General features: G+C 37.3%; 1 protein-coding gene across 3 annotated transcripts in view; it reads left to right on the top strand.

Annotated features, from left to right (window-relative positions):
- Positions 1-5,906: 5,906 nt before the first annotated feature.
- STX17 (syntaxin 17) overlaps positions 5,907-23,295 on the top strand; it is a 58,693-nt gene continuing 41,304 nt past the window's right edge. For 2 of the 3 annotated variants that reach the window (XM_059411197.1, XM_059411199.1), the window contains exons 1-4: positions 5,907-5,939; positions 13,257-13,442; positions 19,083-19,148; positions 20,773-20,919. In XM_059411197.1, coding sequence (XP_059267180.1) covers positions 13,320-13,442; positions 19,083-19,148; positions 20,773-20,919 — 336 coding nt within the window. In that variant the 5' untranslated portion in view covers positions 5,907-5,939; positions 13,257-13,319. The remainder of the gene's footprint in view (positions 5,940-13,256; positions 13,443-19,082; positions 19,149-20,772; positions 20,920-23,295) is intronic. The other variant, XM_059411198.1, reaches the window with a different exon arrangement.

The raw sequence follows: 23,295 nt of genomic DNA, 5'->3' as shown, positions 1-23,295 counted from the left end.
AGTCACTTATTATAGGTACTAGTCATTGAACTACAATCTATGGGTGGATAAGCAAACAGGGATCCTGCCCTCAGGGAGCTTATATTCTTGCAGAAAATAAAAATTTAAATTTGAGTCTAGTTGATACGCAATGTTGCGTGAGTTGCAAGTGGACAACATAGTGATTCAACATGTTATAGGTTGTGCCCTGCTCACCAGCGTAGCTACCATTCATCACCACATGACACTGCTGCAAGCTCATTGCTCACATTGCCTATGCTGTGCTTTTTACCCTGGTGACGAACTCATTCCATACTGGACACTGAGTCTCCCATTTGACTTCACCATTTTGCCCATCCCTTCACCCTCCCTTTCCCACTGGTAAACGTCAGTTTGTTCTCTGTCTGTATAGGTCTGTTTGTTTGTTTTTTCAATTGTTTTCGACCTAAAGGGTATTGTGCTAAGTGAAATAAGTCTAACCGAGAAAGACAAATACCAAATGGTTTCCCTCAAATGTGAAACCAGGGGACATATATTCTACGGTGGTCTGGGACAAGACCACGTCTCAACCCCTATGCTTGAATGTGTTATAGGCATGTAGAGGCATTAACTTCCCTAGCTTCCAGGGTAACTGGGCCACAAGGCAGAAGCTAAGAGCAACTTCCTTATTTTGTTTTATAAATATCATCATCTTCTATTTGTGCCCTGACAAGGAAAAGGTTGAAAAGCATTGAAGATGGTGACGAGACACGTACTAAATTACTGTAATAAAATGGAGACAGTGACTTATCACAGGAAGATCAGATTTTAAGGTAGGTATTTGGAGGAGGTAGGCATTAAATTGGAAAATTCTAGAAATATGGGGAGAGGTCACCTTTGGGGTGAACATGGAAAGATGAGTAGGATGAGCAAAGAAGGAGGGGCAACTGGTAGAGAATATTTCATATGGAAGATACCGTGCAGGATTGGGGAAAGGATTGGGATGAGGAATATCAAGGAGTTTAATTTGATTAGAGCACAGGATGCGTGAAGGGGAGTAGTGGGAGATAGAAATGGGAGCTAGAAATCAAGGTTGCACCGTGCAGAATATCTATCAAGTTGCTCGTCTGTATATCTATCATATGATATTTTATGATATGCATTTCTTTATGTAGCTTATTTATTCATTTATTTTGGGGGGAGAGAGATGGGAGAAGGGGCAGAGAGACAGATTCTTAAGCAGACTCCACACCCAATAAAGACCTGATGCTGGCCTCAATCTCACAACCCTGAGATCAGGAGCTGAGCTGAAATCAGAGTCTGATGCTTAACAACTGAGCCACCCAGGCACTCCATCTATCATGTGATTTTAACTGACATTCATGATAATATAAAATTCAAGATTCCCTGCAAATGGCCAAAGTTTAAATAGCATTTAATATGATTCTAATGCTAAGTATGTTTACTGAGTTTGTTTGTGAGTAAAGCGGTAGAAGTTTATTAAGTGAAGATACAGAAAAAAAGCTCTCAAGAGTGAGAGGGGTCACAACACAGTTACCAAGGAGGGCCCGCAGGGTTGGTCTTTTATAGAAAGCTGACTAGGGAACTTAAATCTTTTAACATCTCTATTGATATCACCATGGTCATTACAAATAGAAATTTACATCTCTGAAGGGTGAGCTGGCTAGTGAGAGGTGTGGCTATGAGAAATCAATGTCGGTGAATAAAGCAAAAATTAGTGACAAAATTACCCTTGAAAATTGTTTACATTGACTATAAGGTCCATCAAGCATGGTTTTATAAATACTACCTTATGCAACAGGGCACACCAAGTTTTGAGAATAATTAAGGTAATTGAAAGAACAAAAACTGGAATGTGGAGGGGACTTTCTAGGCAGATGTCTGGGCATTTAAGATATTGTACATGTGAAATGATTATCAAATTCCTAAGTGGTGAATGGTTGATGAGTGGAGAATTCCAGAGTTACTGTATGCTCACAGAGTTTTCTCCTTTTGGTTTGATACGAGGTCTCTATGACGGTAATATACATGAACAAACTGGCGATGTGGGTTGTGTGTGTGTGTGTGTGTGTGTGTGTGTACACGTGTGTGGTGGTGGTGGTTGGGGATAGTAAAGCAGAAAATCAAGAGGGTTAAGTACTAAAGTCAGCTGGAACCAGGAATTTGAATGTGCTCCAAATGGTTTCTTTTTTGTGTACATTTCAGCTCCCTCCCCTCTCTATCTCTTTCATGGCTTTTTATTTTATTTTCAAATGGATGAAGGGTTTTAACAAGGGTAAGGATTACTGTTGCTAATTCACCACTATCTCAGAGAGAGGTAATAGAAATAATATTAAGGAAGGATCTATTTCCTCATTTACTAGGAGGTTTTGTTTGTTTTAAATCAAGAATTGCTAGCTCTTTATTTATTTTCCTTTTTTATTGTGGGATAACTAACCTAAAGTACATAGCTCTTAGGTCTACAGCTTGATGAATTTTCACATATGTAATCACACCATGTCAATATATAGAACATTTCCAGCACCCTAGAAAGCTCCTTATGCCCTCTCCCAGTTAAAGCCATCCCAGAGGTAACCACTATTATCACTTTATTTTTAACCTTTCTTTATCTCAGTTCCCAAGATGGTTGGAATGATAGAATGCACAAAGAAATAGAATGCATTCAGAACTGCAGTAGGTGTTTTAATAATTCATGGCTCAAGAAAAAATCTAGTGAGGATAGTGGCTTTTAAATGTTTTTTGAGGGACGCCTGGGTGGCTCAGTAGGTTAAGCATCTGTCTCCAGCTCAGGTCCTGAGCCCACTGAGCCCTGCGGCTTGCTCCCTGCTCAGCAGGGTGTCTGCCTTTCCATCTCCTTCTCCCCCTCCCGCCACTTATGCTTGCTTTCTCTTTTTCTCTCTCAAATAAATAAATAAAATCTTTAAAAAAAAAAAAAAGTTTTTTGAACATGACCTGTAGTAAAAAGAAAATACACCCCCCCCAAGAAAACAAAAAAAAACTTTTTAACACCATGAACTAGGACATACCTATATTCATCTCAACACAGTTACAAATAAGATCTTAAGAGCAGCATGGCTTCCTCTAATTTACCAGTCTATGGAATGAAAAACAGGGTCACTAAGAGCTCTGCTGTGAGCATCTTCTTTCAAGAAACCAGTCAACCTGAGGCTAGAATCCTAGCCCCAACCCCATATTCCTGGGAAAGGTATCTTGTTGTTCTGGTTTGAGGTGGGTGTCTGCTCCTGGACCTGTGGTCTGGGGGCTTGCATTCAGGCTTGTACAAAATGGCTGCCAGAGGCTCATAACCGAGAGCACACACATCTGGTGGGGAGAGGCATTTCCCAGAAAAGGACTGGGCTGGGACAATAACCTCAGAAGTCTATATTATGGTGCCAAATCTAAATTTGATTCTCAGGTTCTCCTTATACTCAATGGTACTAAAAAAAATATTTAATTCATATAGTGAGTATCTATTATTTTCTTAGTTTTTTTTCAATATTTTCATGTTCCAAGAACTGTGCTAGGTTCTAAGCAAATACTAATATATATGTTTTCTCAAGAAACAGCTTTATTCAGATATGATTGACACTCAATAAACACACATTACACATATTCTAAAGTGTACGATCTGTGGTGCTCCCGGGTGGCTCAGCTGTTTAAGCATCTGACTCTTGGTTTTTGGCTCAGGTCTTGATCTCAGGGTTGAGGGATTGAGCTCCAGGCTCAACGTGGAGTCTTCTTGAGATTCTCTCTCTCTTCTCTGCTCCTCTCCTGCTGGCGTGTGCTTTCTCTCTCTCTCTCAAATAAATAAATCTTTTAAAAAGGCATTAAAAAATAAAGTGTACAGTTTGGCAAGTTTTGATATATGTATTAACCCATGCAACTAGTACCACAATAAATATAATGAACATATCCATCACTCCCAAAGTTTCCTCATGCCCCTTTGAAATTCTTCCTCTGCCCTCACTCCATTTGGCTATTCTTCTTCTTCTTCTTCTTCTTTTTTTTTTTTTTTTAAGGTTTTATTTATTCATTTGACAGACAGCGAGAAAGCACAAGTAGGCAGAGGGTTAGGCAGAGGGAGAGGGAGAAGCAGGCTCTCCACTGAGCAGGGAGCTGGATGCCGGGCTTGAACCCAGGACACCAGGATCATGACCTGAGCCAAAGGCAGACGCTTAACTGACTGAGCCACCCAAGCACCCCTAGCTATCATTCTTATTCTTCAAATAGGTCCTGTAATTTCTTATAAACACAAACTTGATTCTACTACTTCGAATGTGGTCTTTTCTTCCAGTACGTTTTAAGATAGGCAATTTAGGAAGGCTATTTTTCTCTCTCTCTTACTGAACTTCGTTTAGATTTCAATTCATTCCTTTGGGTTTTCCAAGAAAGCAATCCTAATATCTAAAGAGATTTTTTCCCCCTTTTCTTTAAAAAAATATATATACATATATATATATATTTACTATATATTTACTGTTTTATTTAGTTTTGTCTTCCCATTTCAGTTAGGACCTGGGGAAAATGTTGGCTGGTACCTGCAGTCCTGCCTGACAACTTCAGGGCTCCCAGGCATGAAAACAAAGGGTTCCACACATTGTATGTTTAAATATTTAGCGATTATAAGTCAAGCTAACAAACTGTTAGATTAAAAAGCTTTATCCTGCTACCTTGACACACCTAAATGATAGCAAACATACAGATAACAGCCCAAAGGCTAGGTTCAAATTTAGAGTCCTTGAGTGCCACATCTCCCCACTGTGGTTGAGGCAGGTTTTCAGAACTTATTTTGAATGACCTTCATTTCAAAAGATCTTGTTTAATTGACCCTTACATGAAGAACATCTTCCCATGACATGGCATAATACTTTAATATTTCTTCTTAAAATTATACATTTAGGAGTCTTTCATTCCTGGAGTAAAACAAACATCAACATTCATTATACCCACAAAGAATATCCAAATTGCTTATATATATTTTTTGCTTTAGTTTAGAAATTGCTTTTTAAGACTTTCTCACAGGCTCCTAATATTCCTTTGTCTACAATTTCCACCTGTACTCTCACTCCACCCGGAGACCTTAAGACCTGAGTTTCCTGAGCTGTGTCTTGAACATCTTTATGACTTCTTTGTATAATACTGTCAGGGGATACATTCTAAACAAGTCATCCGAACATTCACAAACACGTAAGAAAGGGTGGGTCTGAAAGTCAGATCATGTGACCCAGACAGGGCATCAAAACCAGTCCTCTGCTTGGTCATTTGTAGCCGCTGGTAACTTGAAGCGCTTGAGAGGAAATTAGGATAAGTCTGTGGAGTTCCAACTCTGTTACTAACTGGCAGAACTGGAGTGAGTCACTTCAAACTCTTGTTTGACTTCAGCGTCATCAGTAAAATTGGAATAAGGACAGTGGCATGAAGGACTCCCCCTGCCTTGGTGGGGAGGGAAATCACAACTTGTTTGAGCTTCAATTTCTGTGCCTTTTACAGCTGTAAGACTTGTGTCCTGTCCATCTCACAGGTTTTTGGGGAACGGAATGGGAGCAGGCACCACCTTTCAGCTTCAGTTTCTACATGTGTAAAAAGCTTAGAACACACGGCCAGTCCGCCAATAAAATTCCTGTTAGAACACGAAAATGGACAGAAAAACTTTGCAAAATGTAGAAAGCTATGCATGCGTGAATTATGTCGTACTGAAAACAACACAGAGTCCTAAAAGGTGATTGTGGGTCTCTCTCCTACTGGCTCCAGGGTTGCAACCCCACAACATAAAGCAGGATCACTTTCTTAAATCATTCCCGCGGTGGGGAGTCATCACAGCGTCGGTGTCACACCCGTTGGGGCCCAAAAGGGCCAGGAGGGGGCGTGGTCCAGCCCGGCCAGCCCCTCACGACGCCCCGCCCCGTAGCACCCGCGCCTGCGCCGTGCACACCAAGCGGCCTCGAGCGCCCCGGCGGGAGGTAAGGGGTTTGCGGGAGGCTGTCTCGGGGGCGTCAGGCCCTGACGGGGTTTGTGGGCTGGGCGCTGAGCCCGCGGGCGGTATAGGCGCCAGGTGGGAAGCCCCGCATCCGGTCCGGAGTGCGAGCGCTTTGAGGGTTCCTCCCGGCTCCGAGAAGTGGCGGTTTCGTTTTTGGACGCTCTTTTCAAAGCGGGTGTTGGGAGGCCGCCGACCGGGCGAGCGCGACGGCCTGCCGGGGTCGCGGGGTGGGAAAGTTTCCTGCACCAACCCTGCCCGTGACGCAGCGTGGGCCCTAGGTCGTCAGGGTCGCCCTGGGGCTTGGTCCCGAGACCGCCCATGCATCCGTTCTCTGGTGGGGGCGTCTGGTGCTTGTGGCCCAGGGGCGCTGTGGGCGACACTGCGAGGGGTGACGCGAGGCTCGGGGGCAGTGAGGGGAGGACCGGTCGGAGTCTCCTGGCAGCCAGACCGGGACGTGGTTCTGGAGATGGTCCCGCCTCTGACTCGCTCCTAGATAAATTCTGAATCGGAGGGCTTAGGAGACCGTGTGGGAGGACCGGGGGCCAGTACTTTTCTTTCCGAAGTCCGTGCCCCGTCTGCCAGTCGGAAGCAAAGGAAGACGAGCTTGAGGACATTCGGGGCCACCACTGGAGGAATGTGGGATCTCTAGGCCGATAGACGGTGTTCCTTGCTTCTGGGGGAGCGGAAGGTTGCGGGCAGTTTGGGACTTTTTTCCTGAGAAATGGGGCTCTTTATTTATAAACAATCTAATACAGTAAACCTCCTAGGCCTTTTTCCTCACGGGAAACAGGAGTACTAATGGTACTCAGCAGATAGTTGTAAGCGCCGTGGTCCTCAGCTGATAGAAGTTATAAGCCCTAAAGGGTGGTTTGTAGAGCACCCGGCACCCTGACCCACGCCAAGTGTTAGTGCAGTTCTTCAAAATGTTTGAGCTGTTTTCTCAAACATCAAGTCAGACATTTTTAGAAAGCCTTTTTATTTTATTTTTATTTTGAAATAGGTTTACAATTACAGAGAAGTTGCAAAAGTAATACAGTTCTCTCCAGCTTTAAAGTGAACGCCTTACATAACGATAGTACAATTATAAAAGGTTAGCAAGTATCATTGGTACAATTCTATTCACCAAGCTACCACCATTTTTCATATTTCATAATTTTTTATCCTAATGTCCTTTTCTTTCTGTTCCAGGATCCACTCTAAGGTCCCGTATTGCATTTAACTGGAAATAGTCGACTCCTTGGTCTTTTCTTGTCTTTCCTCCCCTTGACACTTTTGAAGTACCCTTTTGAAGTCAGTTATAATGTAGAGTGTCCCTCGAGTTTTATCTGATGTTTCCTTATGATTGTATTAAGGTTATGCATTTTTGTTGATCCCACAGAAGTGGATGTACCCTTCTCAGTTCATCATATGAGGGGTTCGTGTTATGATACACTGCTTTTGATATTGATCGCTTGGTCAAGGTGGTGTCTGCTAGGATTCTCCGCTGTGTATTTACTACTTTTCCCTTGAAATGAATCGATATCTTGAGAGAGTTTCTAAACTATGCAAATATCTTGTTTCTCCTCAAACTTTAACTTGTTGATTTTACCATCCAGTGGTGGATCTTGCCTTCAGTGATTATTACTTTAATCTTCTAATGGTGATTTTCTGTTTCCCTCGTTCCTCCTCCTTTTATTAATTGGAGTTCTGTGAGGAAGAGCTGCCCCTTGCCCATTTGTTTATTCATTTGTTTATTTATTTATTTTTGCATCAGTATGGACTCATTTATTTTACTGTTGGTAATTTTCGGTGTTTATATTGTGTCTCTAGTTGTCCAGCTTTGGCCCTTGGGAGTTTTTTCAGATTGTTTCCTTTTGACAGGCTCCTTCACTTTTTGAGAACTTCCTTCCTTGCTGGCACCATAAGATGTTCCAGGCTTGTCTTGTGTTGTCTCTGTCCCAGCCCTGCAGTCCTCCACTCCTCCAAGGGCCCATGGTTTCCTTTTTTGAAGAGTGGTATTTAAACATCAAGATCAAGGGACTAGGTGTGCTCATTGCTACTGGAGTATAATTGTTTGTGGTTCCTGGCAGAAGACATGAATATAATTAAGTATAAATATATGTATTATTTATTTTTATAAATATTTGTCCTTTATAGATCATGTTACATATATATTATTTATGTAATTATAAAAGACTATTTACTTATTTATATTCATTATATTTATTTATAAATATATATATATATTTCTTAGCTTTGCACACGTGTATCCACATATTCCATGGATATACACATACACACACACATATACCCATGCATACACGAAGATTTGTTTTTGCATTTATCTGTATATATGTATTCATATATCTGTGTATATATATTTTTAAAAATAAAAATTCATTTTGAAAGTTCCATTTGTAAACGAACACCACAGGGTTCATCCTAGTCATGCCCCTTATTTGTTACTTCTTTTGACAGAAATCTGGCTTTCGTGTTCTACAGAATATTTTATTTGCTCAACTCTCATATAAAGGATTTTCACGATTTCTAACCCATATGCCCATAAAAAACAAATTTGCTAATTAGAATACAGTTGTGTGTAGTTCTTTTTGTCCTTAGCTTAATGGTATCCAGTTAAAATAATGTTTTCCAGAGTTACCTAGATTATTTTCTTCCCCTACTTTCAGTATGGTTATGCTATTCATTGGTAATATGGTTTTGTTTTTATTAGTTTGTGTTCCATTTTGTGTTTCTCTACATTTTGTTTTTGTTTTTTAGTTTTCAAAAATTCATTCTTTGTAATACACAGTTCTGTGAGTTTTGGCAAATGCATATAATTGTGTATCTACCACCCAGACTGTCATGACACAGAACAATTCTATCACCTCAGATATTCCATTACACTTTGAAAAAAAGTTAACAAGGAAATCAACTCTACAGAAGTTTGGGAAATTAGGCATTTTTGTATGTTTTGTCTTGTCTTTTTCATGGGCTTATTTTACACAGTCGTGATGTTAATGTAAATGTATTTTTCATTTTTGTCATTTATTTCTATCAGAAAAATGTTCCAGTTTTTTGACTGAAAAATCAAGAAATGCTGAAATGCCTGTTTTTCAGTTAATTTTAACAACACATTTTGTATGTTGGATTACATACTTTCCTTTAACAACTTATAAACTACTGCTGTCCAACTTTCTGTTTCTGTAACATCACGATTTATGCAATTATTTGAATGTTATGTTCTCATTTTAGTGTATATAGGCATTTTATTATAATTTTATAGAAATGGAAATTGTGGAGAGAAGAAAAAAATACTGGCCAGAAGGAGACCAAGAGTTGGAAAAGTCTCTTGGGAGGTTCTTGGGGCAGAAGGTCTTCTTCCCTTATAGATGGTCCTTAGGAGTCAGTAGGTTTTCCCTGGACACGGAAAGCTGAGGGGCAGAATCATGCATAACTCTGACCTGGAAACATCACTTTTGGAACTGAAAAAATATATCATCATAGTGTAGGGGAATAGTGCAAATAAGTCAAATATCTAATAATTGGGATTTGCTATGTATACTATAAACTGGTTAGTGGAGGAGAAGAAAAATCATTAGAGTTGTATATCAAATGATACATAAATGATGCCTGTAAAAGGGCATCTGGATAGAGGGAGCATCACTGCAAAGCCAAAAGTAGAGATTGGGTGATAATACTTAGATTGTGTGAATCTGTGAACATTGTATTTTCTTGTTCAGTAATAGGGAACTCTAGGAAGGTTTTTGTTCAGAGGAGTAGCATATTGCAAATCGTGTTTTTGGTATATTAATTGGTGGTAATGTGTGAGGAAAAATTGGAAAGGGGAAGGAGTTTAAAAGCAGCCTAATTAAGACAATTATAAGGTGCTATGCATATTGCATTATTTGGAGTGATGGGATTAGAAATGATGAAGAAAGGATCTGTGAAGAAATATTTTAGTTCCATCAGCATCTATTGAAAACCATGTATGGGGGCGCCTGGGTGGCTCAGTGGGTTAAGCCTCTGCCTTTGGCTCAGGTCATGATCCCGGGGTCCTGGGATCAAGCTCAGCAGGGAGCCTGCTTCCCTTCCTCTCTCTCTGCCTGTCTCTCTGCCTACTTGTGAACTCTCTCTGTCAAATAAATAAATAAAAATCTTTAAAAAAAATGTATGGTTAAAAAGAAAAGAAAAGGAACGGTGGTAGATAAAAAGATACCTTCCTATAGGATATAACCTGCATGGTAGAAAAAAATGCAAGCAATGTGATAAACTGGGAACATTGTGAGACAAATAATTAATAATTTATGTCTATTATATGTTAAATATAATAAGAAAAAGATATCCCCTATAGTAAAATAGATACATAGCACTAGCAAGTAATTCATAAGAAATGTAAATGGCTAATAAATCAATGCTCCCAGTAATTTAAGGAATGCAAACTAAAACAATAATGGGACACAAGTTTTTGAATGTCTAGGAGAGTGCTAGTACCACATATTGGTGAGAATATGGATCTTGGATATTTTGATATGCTGCTAGTGGGCATGTAAACAGGCACAACCGTTTGGGATATTTGGTATCAAAAGCCTTAAAAAAATGTGTGTACCTGTTTGATTTCTAATTATTTATTTTGAAGAAACATAGATGGTAGTATGAATTTATGTGTAAGGGTAATTACATTGTAGTACAGTATATAATAGTGGAAAATTGGGAACAACCTAAATAGCCAACAATAGATAATTAAATTATGGAGCAACTATGTAATGTAACATATGCTGCTATAAAAGATGTATTATAGAAAAACAGTCATTTACATGGAAAGATTTGTATTATATTTAATCAGGGTATTCAAAATAAATCCTTTCGTCTTTCATTCTTTCATATATGCACCCAGTAATAGTATACTTTGATACTCATACCTCCTGGGCTTTCATTTCCTTTGGGTTTATTTTATCGTTAAAGTGTGCCTTTTAGTAGTTCTTTTAAAAGAGAAAACTTGCTTATCAACTGTTGTGTCTGAAAATGATTATTTTGCCTTCATTTCTGAATAATAATTTACCTGGCCATATATCAACTCTCTCAGCATTTTGAGGATATTCCTGTCTTTTGATAACCTTGCTTTGATGAAAAGTTTGCTGCTTTTGTTGCTTTATTTTATCTCTGGTTTGCCTTTTTTAAGATTTTTGTTTGGTTTGTTTGCCCTTCACATTCTGTAATTTCCCTTCCATGTGGTGGTAATTTTTTTTTTAAATTTATGCCACTTGGGGCTTATGTGCATTTTCAATTTGAGGTCTTGCATCTTAATTCTCAGCATGTTCTCTTGAATAATGCCTTTTCACCACTTTCCTTATTCTTCTCTTATGGGACTCCTATTTGTTATTGAGCTACTCATTTTATCTTCTATGTTTTTCATCTCTTTATTCCTCTGTGTTCTGACTGATATCTTCCAATCAATAATTCTCCCTTCAGCTACATAGTTTATTGTTTAACACATATTTGAGGTTTTTATTTCTCAATTTGTACTTGGTTTCTCAGATTAGCCTGGTACTATTTTGTAGTATTATCTAATATTTAAAAGGATTCTATTCCTTCCAACTGTACCTATTTTAATTTTTTTTTTTTTAGATTACTATCTGTAGTCCCTTAGCTATGAATTTTCTTGTTTTGTTGGGTCTGTGGACTGTCGGCATTGAACTTCTGTATGTATCTCCAATTCCCACTCACTACTGTAGCTGTTGAACTCTCTTTATCTTTGGTGTGTGGAGATTTCCCTTTTTTGCTTTCAAGCTTAAACAGACTTAACATAAAACTTAAACATAAAAAAATGAACTTACTAAGTTGATGAGATACTCTCTATAACCAACACTTCGAGATTTTCAACTGTGAAAGTTTCAGCATTATTTAGATTTATAGTTCTTAATGCTTCTGCAGTGATACTATAAAAGCAGTTTTTTAATATCATAAAGTCATTGGACTCTATTCTCTGACAGAACTCAAAAATACATTCACAATTATTCATAAAGATTCAGGGAGTCCACAAAGTATATTTGTGAACCTCTGTCTGTGTGGACCCTGGTTTAAGACCCCATAACCCAGTGGGATTAACATAGTCATTTTTTTTTCTTTTTTTAAAATACAGGAGAGGTTGTGGGCTAATGAGATGGCATGAAAGCAAGGTTGTACAACAGTGGTTTTTAAGCTTACTTAAGCAGTGAAGCCCTTTACTGATGTAAAATCTAATATGCTCAAATATGAAATCGATATAAGTAAATTTTCTCCAGTTGAAGCAGGGATGGGGTCCTGGAGCCTGCTCATTTGCTATTCTCTAACCCTCACCTACTCTGACCCCAAAGGCATACTCTTGGACATTCTGGAACAGTGATAGGAAACTGTTGGCTAATTAGAAAGAACATTTGATTGTACTCTCAGGAATCCTGGGTTCTTATTCCAGCTCTGTTGTTAACTGTTTATTTGTATTGATTTTGGACAACACTAATAACTTTGTAAGAAAGGGAGGAGGCAGTTTAAAGGACATCAGTGAGAAGAATTGCATATGATGTTATAATATATTTGAAGAATATAATTACATAGTTACATTAAGAGGTTAGAAATGGAGTTTGATACAAGCAGAAATGTTATGAAATTTTTTCTTCTAGTTTTGCCATCTGACATCTTTTTTAAAAAAGGTTAGTGATTGTCCAAGACACATTGGGAAATGAAAACTTGGACAGTAAACTCATAGTTTAAAAATTTAAAAAAAGGTATTTAAATGTATACATTCTTATTTGGAAAAGGGCCTGGAAAGACATACATCAAAATGGAAAGAGTAGTTAACTGTGGGTGAGGAGATGATTGATTTTATTTTATCCTCTTCATATTTTCTAAACATTTTAAAGTGCATATTCATCTGTAGAAAGAAAAAAGTTTCAAAATAAAAGATTTCTTTAAAAAAGTCATTCAAGGGGCGCCTGGGTGGCTCAGTGGTTTGGGCTGCTGCCTTCGGCTCAGGTCATGATCTCGGGGTCCTGGGATCGAGCCCCGCATTGGGCTCCCTGCTCCGCAGGAAGCCTGCTTCCCTCTCTCTCTCTCTCTCTCTCTGCCTGCCTCTCTGCCTACTTGTGATCTCTGTCTGTCAAATAAATAAATAAAATCTTTAAAAAATAAATAAATAAAAATTAAAAAAAAATAAAAAATAAAAAAGTCATTCAAGTTCAGAATTAAGTTGAATATATATTTAGAATAAATTATAAAATTAACTAATTGTTGGTTTTTGAAAATAATAGAAACTGATTAAAAACATTCTTACGTACTTCCCTATTAGGTTTTTCTATGTGAGTGGAGAAGACAGTTACTGCAAGTAGAAGTGACACAGCATTTTTTAAGGATGTCTGAAGATGAAGAAAAAGTGAAATTACGCCGTCTTGAACCAGCTATACAGAAATTCATTAAGATAGTAATCCCAACAGACCTGGAGAGGCTAAGAAAGCACCAAATAAATATTGAGAAGGTGGGTTGGTTTTCATTTTCTACCACAAGAAGCAGTTGCAAATTCTGATTTATACTTGTGCATTTCAACCAAATTTAGAATATTAGATAAGAGGCTTTGGTAAAACATCCATATCCTATTGATTTAGTAACATTTTTTTTCATCTGGGTTTTTGTTTTACAGCTACATCTGGTATTATTCCTATTTTAGGGAGGGATTTAGGTTGTACATATTTTAAGTTGTACATATTGACATACGGGGCAGTTAATTAAAATACAAATTGTCTGATAGTGCACCATAATGTGAAGGCAGTGAACTTTGGCTAATGGGCCTGCCTTAATTTCCTTAACCCTATGGCTAGTTTTTTGAACTTTGGTGTCTATCAATAACTCCTATCCTCTTCAGGTGCACATAGAATAAAGAGGTAAATCATTGTGTGAAAGAGGGAATTTCCCAAATTGACTTCTTCCCTTTGAGGAAAGCCCCAAATTGAGAAATACCATAGGGGGGTTTGTTTAGGTAATAGGTGAGAAAGAACTAGTCTGCTGGATCATGGTGAAGGTGGCATAGAAACTGGACTGCCCAGCATTTGATGGAATAGTTGTGGCATTCATGGGAACATAGGGTTTAGTACTGAGCATTGACTTGGCAGATTATATTGTTTTATTTGCTGTAGGATAGTCAGTGGGATTTGCTCCTTCAAAAAGACCTCCCCCCCAAAAATTTTAAGCTGTGTGGCCCTCCATTAATTTTTTGTGGTGGGGGGTGGGGTGGAAGTGGTCATTAAGCCTTTCAGTATAAACAATATTTATCACCCTCACCTGAGTACCTTATATAACTAAGAAGTGTCAGCTTTTATTTTCCCCTTAGATACCATTTGTCTTCCTAGTATTTAAATCTTTTCAAAAAGTATAGAAAATAAGCACCAGGAATATTAAGATTAATTAAGAAAATTAATTAAGAAAATTTTAAAGCAAATATGAAGCTATCTAGAATTCAAGATTGCTATTTTGTCATCTCTTAAGTTTTTCTTTATTCGTAAGCAATAAGTTCTGTGACTTTCTAGGGTAGAGGAGTTTTCTGGTAAACTGGTTAGTCTTGTCATAAGCAGAAACAAATTACAGGGCTCCATGCTTTGATTAATGAGGAGGGATCATTCTTTTAGCACTGTAACAATATAGAAATCGAGTTGTTGGGGCGCCTGGGTGGCTCAGTGGGTTAAGCTGCTGCCTTTGGCTCAGGTCATGATCTCAGGGTCCTGGGATCGAGCCCCGCATCGGGCTCTCTGCTTGGTGGAGAGCCTGCTTCCTCCTCTCTCTCTGCCTGCCTCTCTGCCTGCTTGTCATCTCTCTCTGTCAAATAAATAAAATCTTAAAAAAAAAAAAAAAAGAAATCGAGTTGTTTACTCTGGTTGATCATATCTGGGTGGCAGGTTGATAAGGTGTATTTTAAAGTCCTGAGCTCATATCAAAGCGCTCAGTTACAGAGATGACTAGAACTTGGCAGATGAATTGATTCTGAAACCTAGACATAGGTGGACTATGCTCTGTTAAGATCGTTTCTTTCCTTTATTGCCCTATATTACCTTTGGGGTTTGGCATGTCTTAAATTTCCCTTTTCTTATACTTATTCTGTATAAAGTGTCTGCAGTCATACCCTCAGATCCTAGCCACACATACCACCCAGTCAGTCATCAATGGAGAAGCCAGAACCCTGGGAACAAGGAAGGTGGGGATAGGAAAGGATGTATTATTGATTTGATTAGTTGTGCCTAACTTCATAAGAATATTATTCCAGAGTTATATTGATATTTCTCTGCCATAACATTTTTCCTTTAGCATTTTGTGAAATTCTTACTTAATGTGAAATTTTTAGACAATTTCAGAATAATTATAATTTATAGGTGATGTCTGAAGCTAAGCAAACTCATGCTGATCTGTGTTTTATTCAGTACTCTTGGTCATTATACTATCTCTAGGATTTCTAGTTTTACTATGAAAGTGACTTTTTATGTGTATAAGCTTGGATAACATATTTTAATAGTTTATGGCAATGCAAAAACATTTAAAAACTGCTGTGTTCACTGTGGACAAAAGAATTATGAACTAGGTTTGGACTCCAGGTGTTTGACAGTGCCTCACTTTAAAAAAGGCATATTCTTCCTGGGGGAAGGGTGTAGAAAGATAAAATATTTATTATGTTAGCCGTCAGTCATCCAATATGAATTTAAAAGAAGAAAGTCACACTGAAGAGAAATTGAAGGTAAGCCTTGGTGGAGTGATTCTGCAACATCCGAAAACAATGAGAGTAGTGTGCTGAGCACACCTGGGACTGTATTCCATAGGTCCTTCAGCATTACATTTTATTACACATGATAGACTTGATTAGAACACAGTGCTGAAATTTGAAGTGTTAGCATTCAGCTTTCTCGGCTAACGTAAGATAGGCTTAAGCATAGTTAATAGAAACAAGATCATGCTTGGAACATAATTTTCTTTGTTTCATATTGTAGGGCTAGGAGAAAACTTACTGTGTAGCATGTACTGTGTTAGTATATAGTTAAAATACAAGTGGCAGAAAACCCCAAAATAGTGTATTAAATCAGATAGACCTTTTTTGTTTTTGCTTTTATTTTTAACCGCTCATAGTTACAGAGGCACTCTGGGGCTGCAGTGGCAGCTCAGCAGTCATTAAAGACCCAGGCTCTTTTTATCCTGCTCTCTGATCTTCAACTTGTTTCTCTCTTGCATGTAAAATAGCAGCTCCAACCTCAGCTATTACATCCACATTCCAGCTAAGATGAAATAACTAGAGTTGTATTTTTGCTGTGTTCTTTTTTCTGTCAGTTCTTTTTTTTTCTTTTAAAGAGAATCCTCCTGTTCTTGTTTCATGGATGTAATATCATGGCATCTCTTTGGTGATTTGATTTTGAAGTTTTTATCTGCCTCTTTATCTGTCTTCCCTGAGTGTTTTTTTTTTTGTTTTTTTTTTTAATTCTTTCTCTCTCTTCCCCCACCTGCCTTCCTCCTCTCTTCTTTGTGTCAGCCTGCAGTATTATGGGCATTCCTTGGTGAGCTGTTGATGTTTAAGAGTGCTAATTGGAAGGTATTTGTGTGCGTAGCAGGAAGTAGGTGGGGTCTTACACCTGGAGGGGTGAGCAGGTGAAAACTCTGTTTTAATGGGGAACCACCAGATACTCTTCTGGAATGTGTTCTTCTGTGAAGATTGGGACAGTGTAGTTGCATGGGCCTGTAGAGAGAGCACTTGGTAGACTACCTCTCCCTTAGACAAACTTTCAACCAAGCCTTCTGCCCCACCATACACATCCTTCTGACTCCCTGGTAGCTGGTACCTCTGGTCACTGAGTCTTTAGGGAGTAGTCATGTGGCTGTTGGCTTGTCACTCACTGCCTCTCACATACCACTCACCCCTTCTGCAGTCTCATGGTGCAGCTTTCTCAGATCTTCTAAGTCATGCAACATGTCTTTCAGCTTCTAAATTTTTAGAATTTAGAATTACCAGCTTCTAAAATTTTGTTAAAATTTCGTGTCAACTGATATTTTCTGTTGTATTTTCATGACTTTTGTGAATATATACCTTTTAAAGTTCTTCATTGCCATTTTTGTTGGGTTTTAGAAAAGAGCAGAGATAAATGCTTGTGTTCAGTCTTCCAGGCTTAATGAGAAGGGAAGTCATTAATTATAAGAAATAAATAAGTTTGGGTGTTCGCTGTCTTTTATTGTTGGCACTGAAAAGTTCATAAAAAATAGTTGTTGTTTGGGGCACCTGGGTGGCTCAGTGGGTTAAGCCGCTGCCTTCAGCTCAGGTCATGATCCCAGAGTCCTGGGATCGAGCCCCACATCGGGCTCTCTGCTCGGCAGAGAGCCTGCTTCCTCCTCTCTCTCTGCCTGCCTCTCTGCCTACTTGTGATCTTTGTCTGTCAAATAAATAAATAAAACAAAAAATCTAAAAAAAAAAAAAATAGTTGTTGTTTTTTTAATTTAAATTAGGTTTCTAATCCTTAGGAAGTATACAGTCCAATTAAGGAAATAAATTAAGAAATAATTCAGAGAATAGTAGTGACATATAATTAAGTGTGAAAGTGAGTGGCAGGGACTGTTCAGGTTAGGTATGAAGCACAAGTTATATGGTACAAAATCAAACCTAATCAGCCTCATTGATTTGTTATGTATCACTTCATGTATAAGAGCCTTATAATAATATACTTTCCTCTCTCAGGGTATTATTACAGTGTTAATGTCATATAATTTGCTTCTGTATCCAATAATACATTGTTGTTATTTTTGTTTTAAACAGAGTTTTTTTTAAAAAAAGATTTTAAAAATAAGGAAAAAAATTCTTTTTAAAGATTTTACTTGTTTTCTAGAGAGAGAATGGGGGCAGGGGCAGAGAGAGAGAGGGAGAGAGTCTTAAGCAGACTCTGCATTCAGTGCAGAGCCTGATGTGGGGCTTGATCTCATGACCCTGAGATCATGACCTGAAAATCAAGTCTCCACACTTGACCAACTGCACCACCCTGGCGCCCCCTCCCCGCCACCCTGGCCAAATGTTTTATATTTACCATTTTCAGTGCTCTTCATTCCTTTGTGTAGGGCCAGGTTTCTCTTCCATTTTTACATCAGCCTGAAGGACTTCCTTTTTTTTTTTTTTTAAGATTTGTTTGTTTATTTTGAGAGAGAGAGAGATTGAGAGAGAACACAAGCAAGGGAGAGAGAGAGATTCTCAAATGGACTCCACACAGAGCCCATGGGGGGGAGGTTCGATGTCATGACCTGAGATCATGATCTGAGCTGAAATAAGAGTTGGATGCTTACCTGACTGAACCACCCAGGCACCCCTATATGGGACATTTTCGTGTTTCTGTCCTTTCACAGTATTTCTAGGTTGATTTTTTTCTTTTGACATGTAGTATACCAATGATACACTGAACACCTACTAACATATTGATTGTTTGGATTTTTTATTTAAACCAAAAATAGTATGTGATGTTTGGTGTTGATGTTTGTATTCTACATAAATATTGTGCTATAATGTTATCACATTTTGCTATGGTTCCTGTCAAATGAAGAATTTTCCATTATCCTGCTCATCAAGTTTCTTGGTTGAAACCCTGAAGGCTAAACACTGCCTTGGTAAAAACTAAAGAATGTATATTTAGTGTTCATTCTCATTTTTGTGTACTTTCTAGTCTGCAGTATTAATGTTACTTTTTCTCAAAGTCAAATTTTAGTTTTTAATCCTTGACACTATCATTGACAAACTTTTTAAAATTCTTGGTAAATAGTAACAATATCTCATCAACCCTCTTAATCTTTATTTTTTATTTTTTTATATTCTCATTATTTTTTTCATCTCCAAAGAATTTGCAAGATTGAGCACACTGCCTTTTTTCAGTAAAGTAAATTGTATCTAGTGATTTTTATTTGTTTTACCATTTGCCAGAATTTTTTAGGTGATGTTTTCAAAAATTTCCTACTCATATTATCATTGGACCATTAACTGACACTATTAAGTCAATAACTTTGAGCTAGTATGTTTAAGTTTGGTTAGGTGAGTAGGGATTTTTGTGGTAACTAGAAGTAATAAGTGTAGTAATTAAAAAAAAAAAACCAACCTGTACCTTTCTTCTCTTTTGTATAGTATCAAAGGTGCAGAATCTGGGATAAGTTGCATGAAGAGCATATCAATGCGGGACGTACAGTTCAGGTAAGGTTATTACATTGTTTCTAGTTAATCAGTATGGAAAATACAATCTTAAGAAAATTTTGCTAAAATAAATACCCTGTGGTTGGATCCTTTTATGCATATTTGTAACTCTTTCTTTAAGGGTACATTTTTAGCAGGATTTACTGAATCAAATGTCATATGTATTTTTAAGATTTTGATTCATATTACTATATTCCTCCAGAAACAATGAATCAGCTTATACTCAAAATCAATACATTTTCCAAAAACCTTACAACCATTACCCATTTCTTAAAATTTTGCTGATTACTAGTTGCTTTATTGTTTTTATCTAGAGTTTTTCTTTAATTGCTTTGAATGGTGAAATTTTTTTTTCATATGTGCCTTGGATAGTAGTATTTCTTTTGTAAATTTCCTGTTCCTGTCTCCTGCATGTATTATGTTGTTGTCTTTTGCAAGAGTTTTTAGTCATTTTAAGGTATTGTTCTTCTATCTATACTACAGTTACAGTAACATAGTGTTGCAAATCTTTTTTGCAGCTACTGGCTTTTTAATAACAAATATTAATTATTTTAAATTCATTTTAGAAAATCATGTATTTACATGGTGAAAAGCCAAATAAAGTTAAAAGGCTTTACCTTACCCTTTTCCATCTCCAAGTCCTAATTGCAAGAAACCACTTTTAATCATTTTGACCATTTTCCCTGGCATTTATCTCTTTATTCCTTAATATCATTTGTAGACTAGTATTTCTCAATCAGGTTCAGGTATTATCTCTTCTTGTGGCATTATCTCTTCTTGGAGCTCTAGCTTTTTACTCTGCTTTTGTACTTCCTTTCCCCTTATACAGTTACATGTAGTGTAATTTTGGGTTAAATTATAAATCAGTATTTCATTATTTTGTTTATGAAGATATTATTTCCTTCCAAGCCAAATGGTAAAATAGTATAGTCTTTGCTTTTTATGAAGTTAATAGTTGTTTCTCATTTTCTCTCTTTTTTCTTTACTGGCTTTCTGTGTATTTGTAGTTAATTTTTTAAATGTTCTGCATCTCTGCTACATGCTACCAGTAATAATTTTCATATGCTCGGATTTACTACGTTCTATTCTTTATACTGAAGACTCTTTCCTATAGCCGTATTCCCAGTCCCAATCTGGATTTACTTTCTAGGCTTGTTGCATGGCTGCTGTTCTGGGATTTCCTTCAGCTGCTCTTCTGTGTGGGGTCCATATTTTCTGGGATATCATGTCTTACTCACTTTTGGATTACTTTTGTTTTGTTGGAGTACATGTTTTAGTAGGTCTCTAAATAAGGGTATCTTGGAGGTAAATTTTTATGTTATGAGTCTGAAAAATACCTTTTTTCTCCTCACATGTGATTACTAATTTCAGTAGGTATAGAATTCTAGTTGGAATTCTTTTAGATATAAAGGTTTTTTAGTGTAGCTCTTGCTAAAGCTGATACCTGATTTCCCAATTTTTATTTTTCTCTTTGGGAGCTTTTGTAATCTGTTTAATCCCTGGTGTTCTCAAATTTGATCATGGTGTGCTTTGTGTTGGACTTTTTGAATCTAAAAACTTATGTTCTTTATTAGTTCTGGGAAATTTGTTTAATCATTTTTAAAGACTTATTTATTTATTTTAGAGAGCATGCACTAACAATGGGGAGGGGCAGAGTAAAGAGGAGAGAATGCAAACCTCCACTGAGTACGGAGTCCTGTATGGATCCCAAGACCTGGATCATGACCTAGCCGAAATCAAGAGTCAGATGTTTAACCAACTGAGCCACCTGGTGGGAAATTTAAATTATTTGATAATTAATTCCTCTGCTCTTTGCTCGCTTTCTTTCTTTTTTTAATCTTTAATTGCAAGAGTCAGCAAAATATGGCATTTTCCTTGGAGGAACCTCCAAATACCAGTAGCTGGAGGTTTGTTCTGGTTTAGTTTTCTAAAGAAGAATCCTCATTCTCCTGGGGCAAGTAGACACTTTTCACTAAGTGAAGGTTGCTAGGGTGTCATTGTTTAGTGCAAGGTTTCACATACATCTCTTTTAGCCCTGTGCTTGGTGTTTCTGAATCTCCACAGTGGTTTGTTTCTCCAAAGAGTGCATCTCTGGTCTTCTTGCATTTCAAAAAGGTTTCTATAGCTGCAGTGTAGTGAATAGATCGGCATAGAGTGAAATTAATGCAAGAGATCCTTTAGGAGAGATTACAGAGATAGTGGAGATGGAAAAAAAAAAAAGATTGACGAGGTCTCATAGAAATTTGATTTACCTCTTTATATATGTATTTTACTGCTTGCTAACTAGATTATGGACCTAAAGATCAGGGATTGTGTCTCTGCTATTTGCGTATCCCACAGTACCTGGTGTTCAGCAAGATTCAGTGTTTATTGAATGGTATTAAGCATGTTAAATGTCAATGAGATTATTATGACTAGGATTTCTAACCATCTTCCACTGTTCAGTAGGTCAGTAAAAATCACTTATTTTCCTGAGACAATGACTATAATCAAAGTGTTTACTGATTAAAGAATATATGTATATTTACATTATTGATCTCCATCTGGCACAAGCTTTATGTGTGCCATTAAAAGAGTGAGATTGAAACTGTTTTTAGATGTAAGTATTTGTTTAGTTTTATTCATATATGCTCTGAATTTTCTGGATAGGCTAGTTCTTTGCTAGTTTGTGTAAAACTTACTTTTTGGATAGTTTCCTGAACAGTTACAATGGCTTTTCTAGATTTCTCATTATTAGATATATATGAAAAGAACTATCTTTTTACTTTCATTACAGCATCTTTGTTGAAAAGGAATTCTTAATTTAAACATACTCTAATTTTTCAGTCTTTTGTTTTATGGTCATGCTTAAGGTGTCTTATTCAAGGAATACTTTCTATTTTAAGATCAAGAAGATATTTTCCAAAACATTTTTTTATATATTTTTAAAAGATTTTATTCATTTATTTTGACAGAGAGCACAAGTAGGCACAGCTGCAGGCAGAGGGAGAGGGAGAAGCAGGCTCTCCGCTGAGCAGGGAGCCCAACACAGGACTTGATCGCAGGACGCTAGGATCATGACCTAAGCTGAAGGCAGCCACTTAACTGACTGAGCCACCCAGGTGCCCCTAAAACATTTTTTTAAAATGTTGTAAATATTTTGCTTTTAACATTTAAGTCTTTAATCCATCTGAAATTGGTGATACGAAGTAGATACAAATAAAATTTCCCTTATTCTATTTGGAAAACCAGTTGTCTCACACTATTAGCTGATTTCTACAATTCTATTTACATATCACAATTCCATATTATGTATGTGTCTGTTGCTGGTCTTTCTATCCCACTGGTCAGTTTGTTTGTTTCTCCATCAAGTTCCACACTATCTTAATTAAGACAACCTTATGATATGGCTGGATATCTGGTAGGATAGTGCTTCCATTTTTCCCTTTTCGGGAGTGTTTTGGCTGTTCATGGCCCTTTAGTCTTCCATATGAAACTTGGATCTGCTTGTCAAAGTCCATATACAATCTTGTTTGGAATTTGGGAATTGCATTGGACTTATCCATGTATTTAGAGAAAAATGACGTATTTATAATGTCCAGTTTTCCCACCTATAAATGTGGGATATTCTTGTACTTTTAATGTACTTTTTAATATTCTACATACCAGTTGTGGTAGGTTTTTAAAGATACCTGCAAATATTTCCATCTAGTTGGTATTGCACGTTATGATCGTGCATTATGATTGTGCCTTGTGATGGTGCTATATCACAGTATGATTCCCTTCTTGTTAAATCTGGGATGAGGCAGGAATAATGCTGCCTGATTTCTGAGGGCAAGTCAGAAAGGTCAGATAACTTCCAAAGTGGTTCTCTGAGGGTGCCTGTTCTGGGGGGACTTTGCCATCATGTGAAATGTCCAGCTATCCTCCTTTGGGGGAGATAGATATTCTTTTGAATAATTGGATTAAATCCCTTTGGATTTTATCTTTATATGTATATATATTTTTAATAACATTTTTCTTCTCTTGTAAGATCACCCATTTTTCCTGATTTCTTCCTAGTTTTGATTTCTTGTGTTTTTCCCCCACCAAACTGGCTTTCTAGTTATTGGAAGAAATAATTGGTTATAAACAAGCCTGCTCAAATTTATCTTTTTTTTTTTTTAGA

This window comes from Mustela nigripes, chromosome 9, assembly GCF_022355385.1.
Source record: "Mustela nigripes isolate SB6536 chromosome 9, MUSNIG.SB6536, whole genome shotgun sequence".
NCBI lineage: Eukaryota > Metazoa > Chordata > Mammalia > Carnivora > Mustelidae > Mustela > Mustela nigripes.
This window is presented reverse-complemented; position numbering and strand designations above follow the sequence as displayed.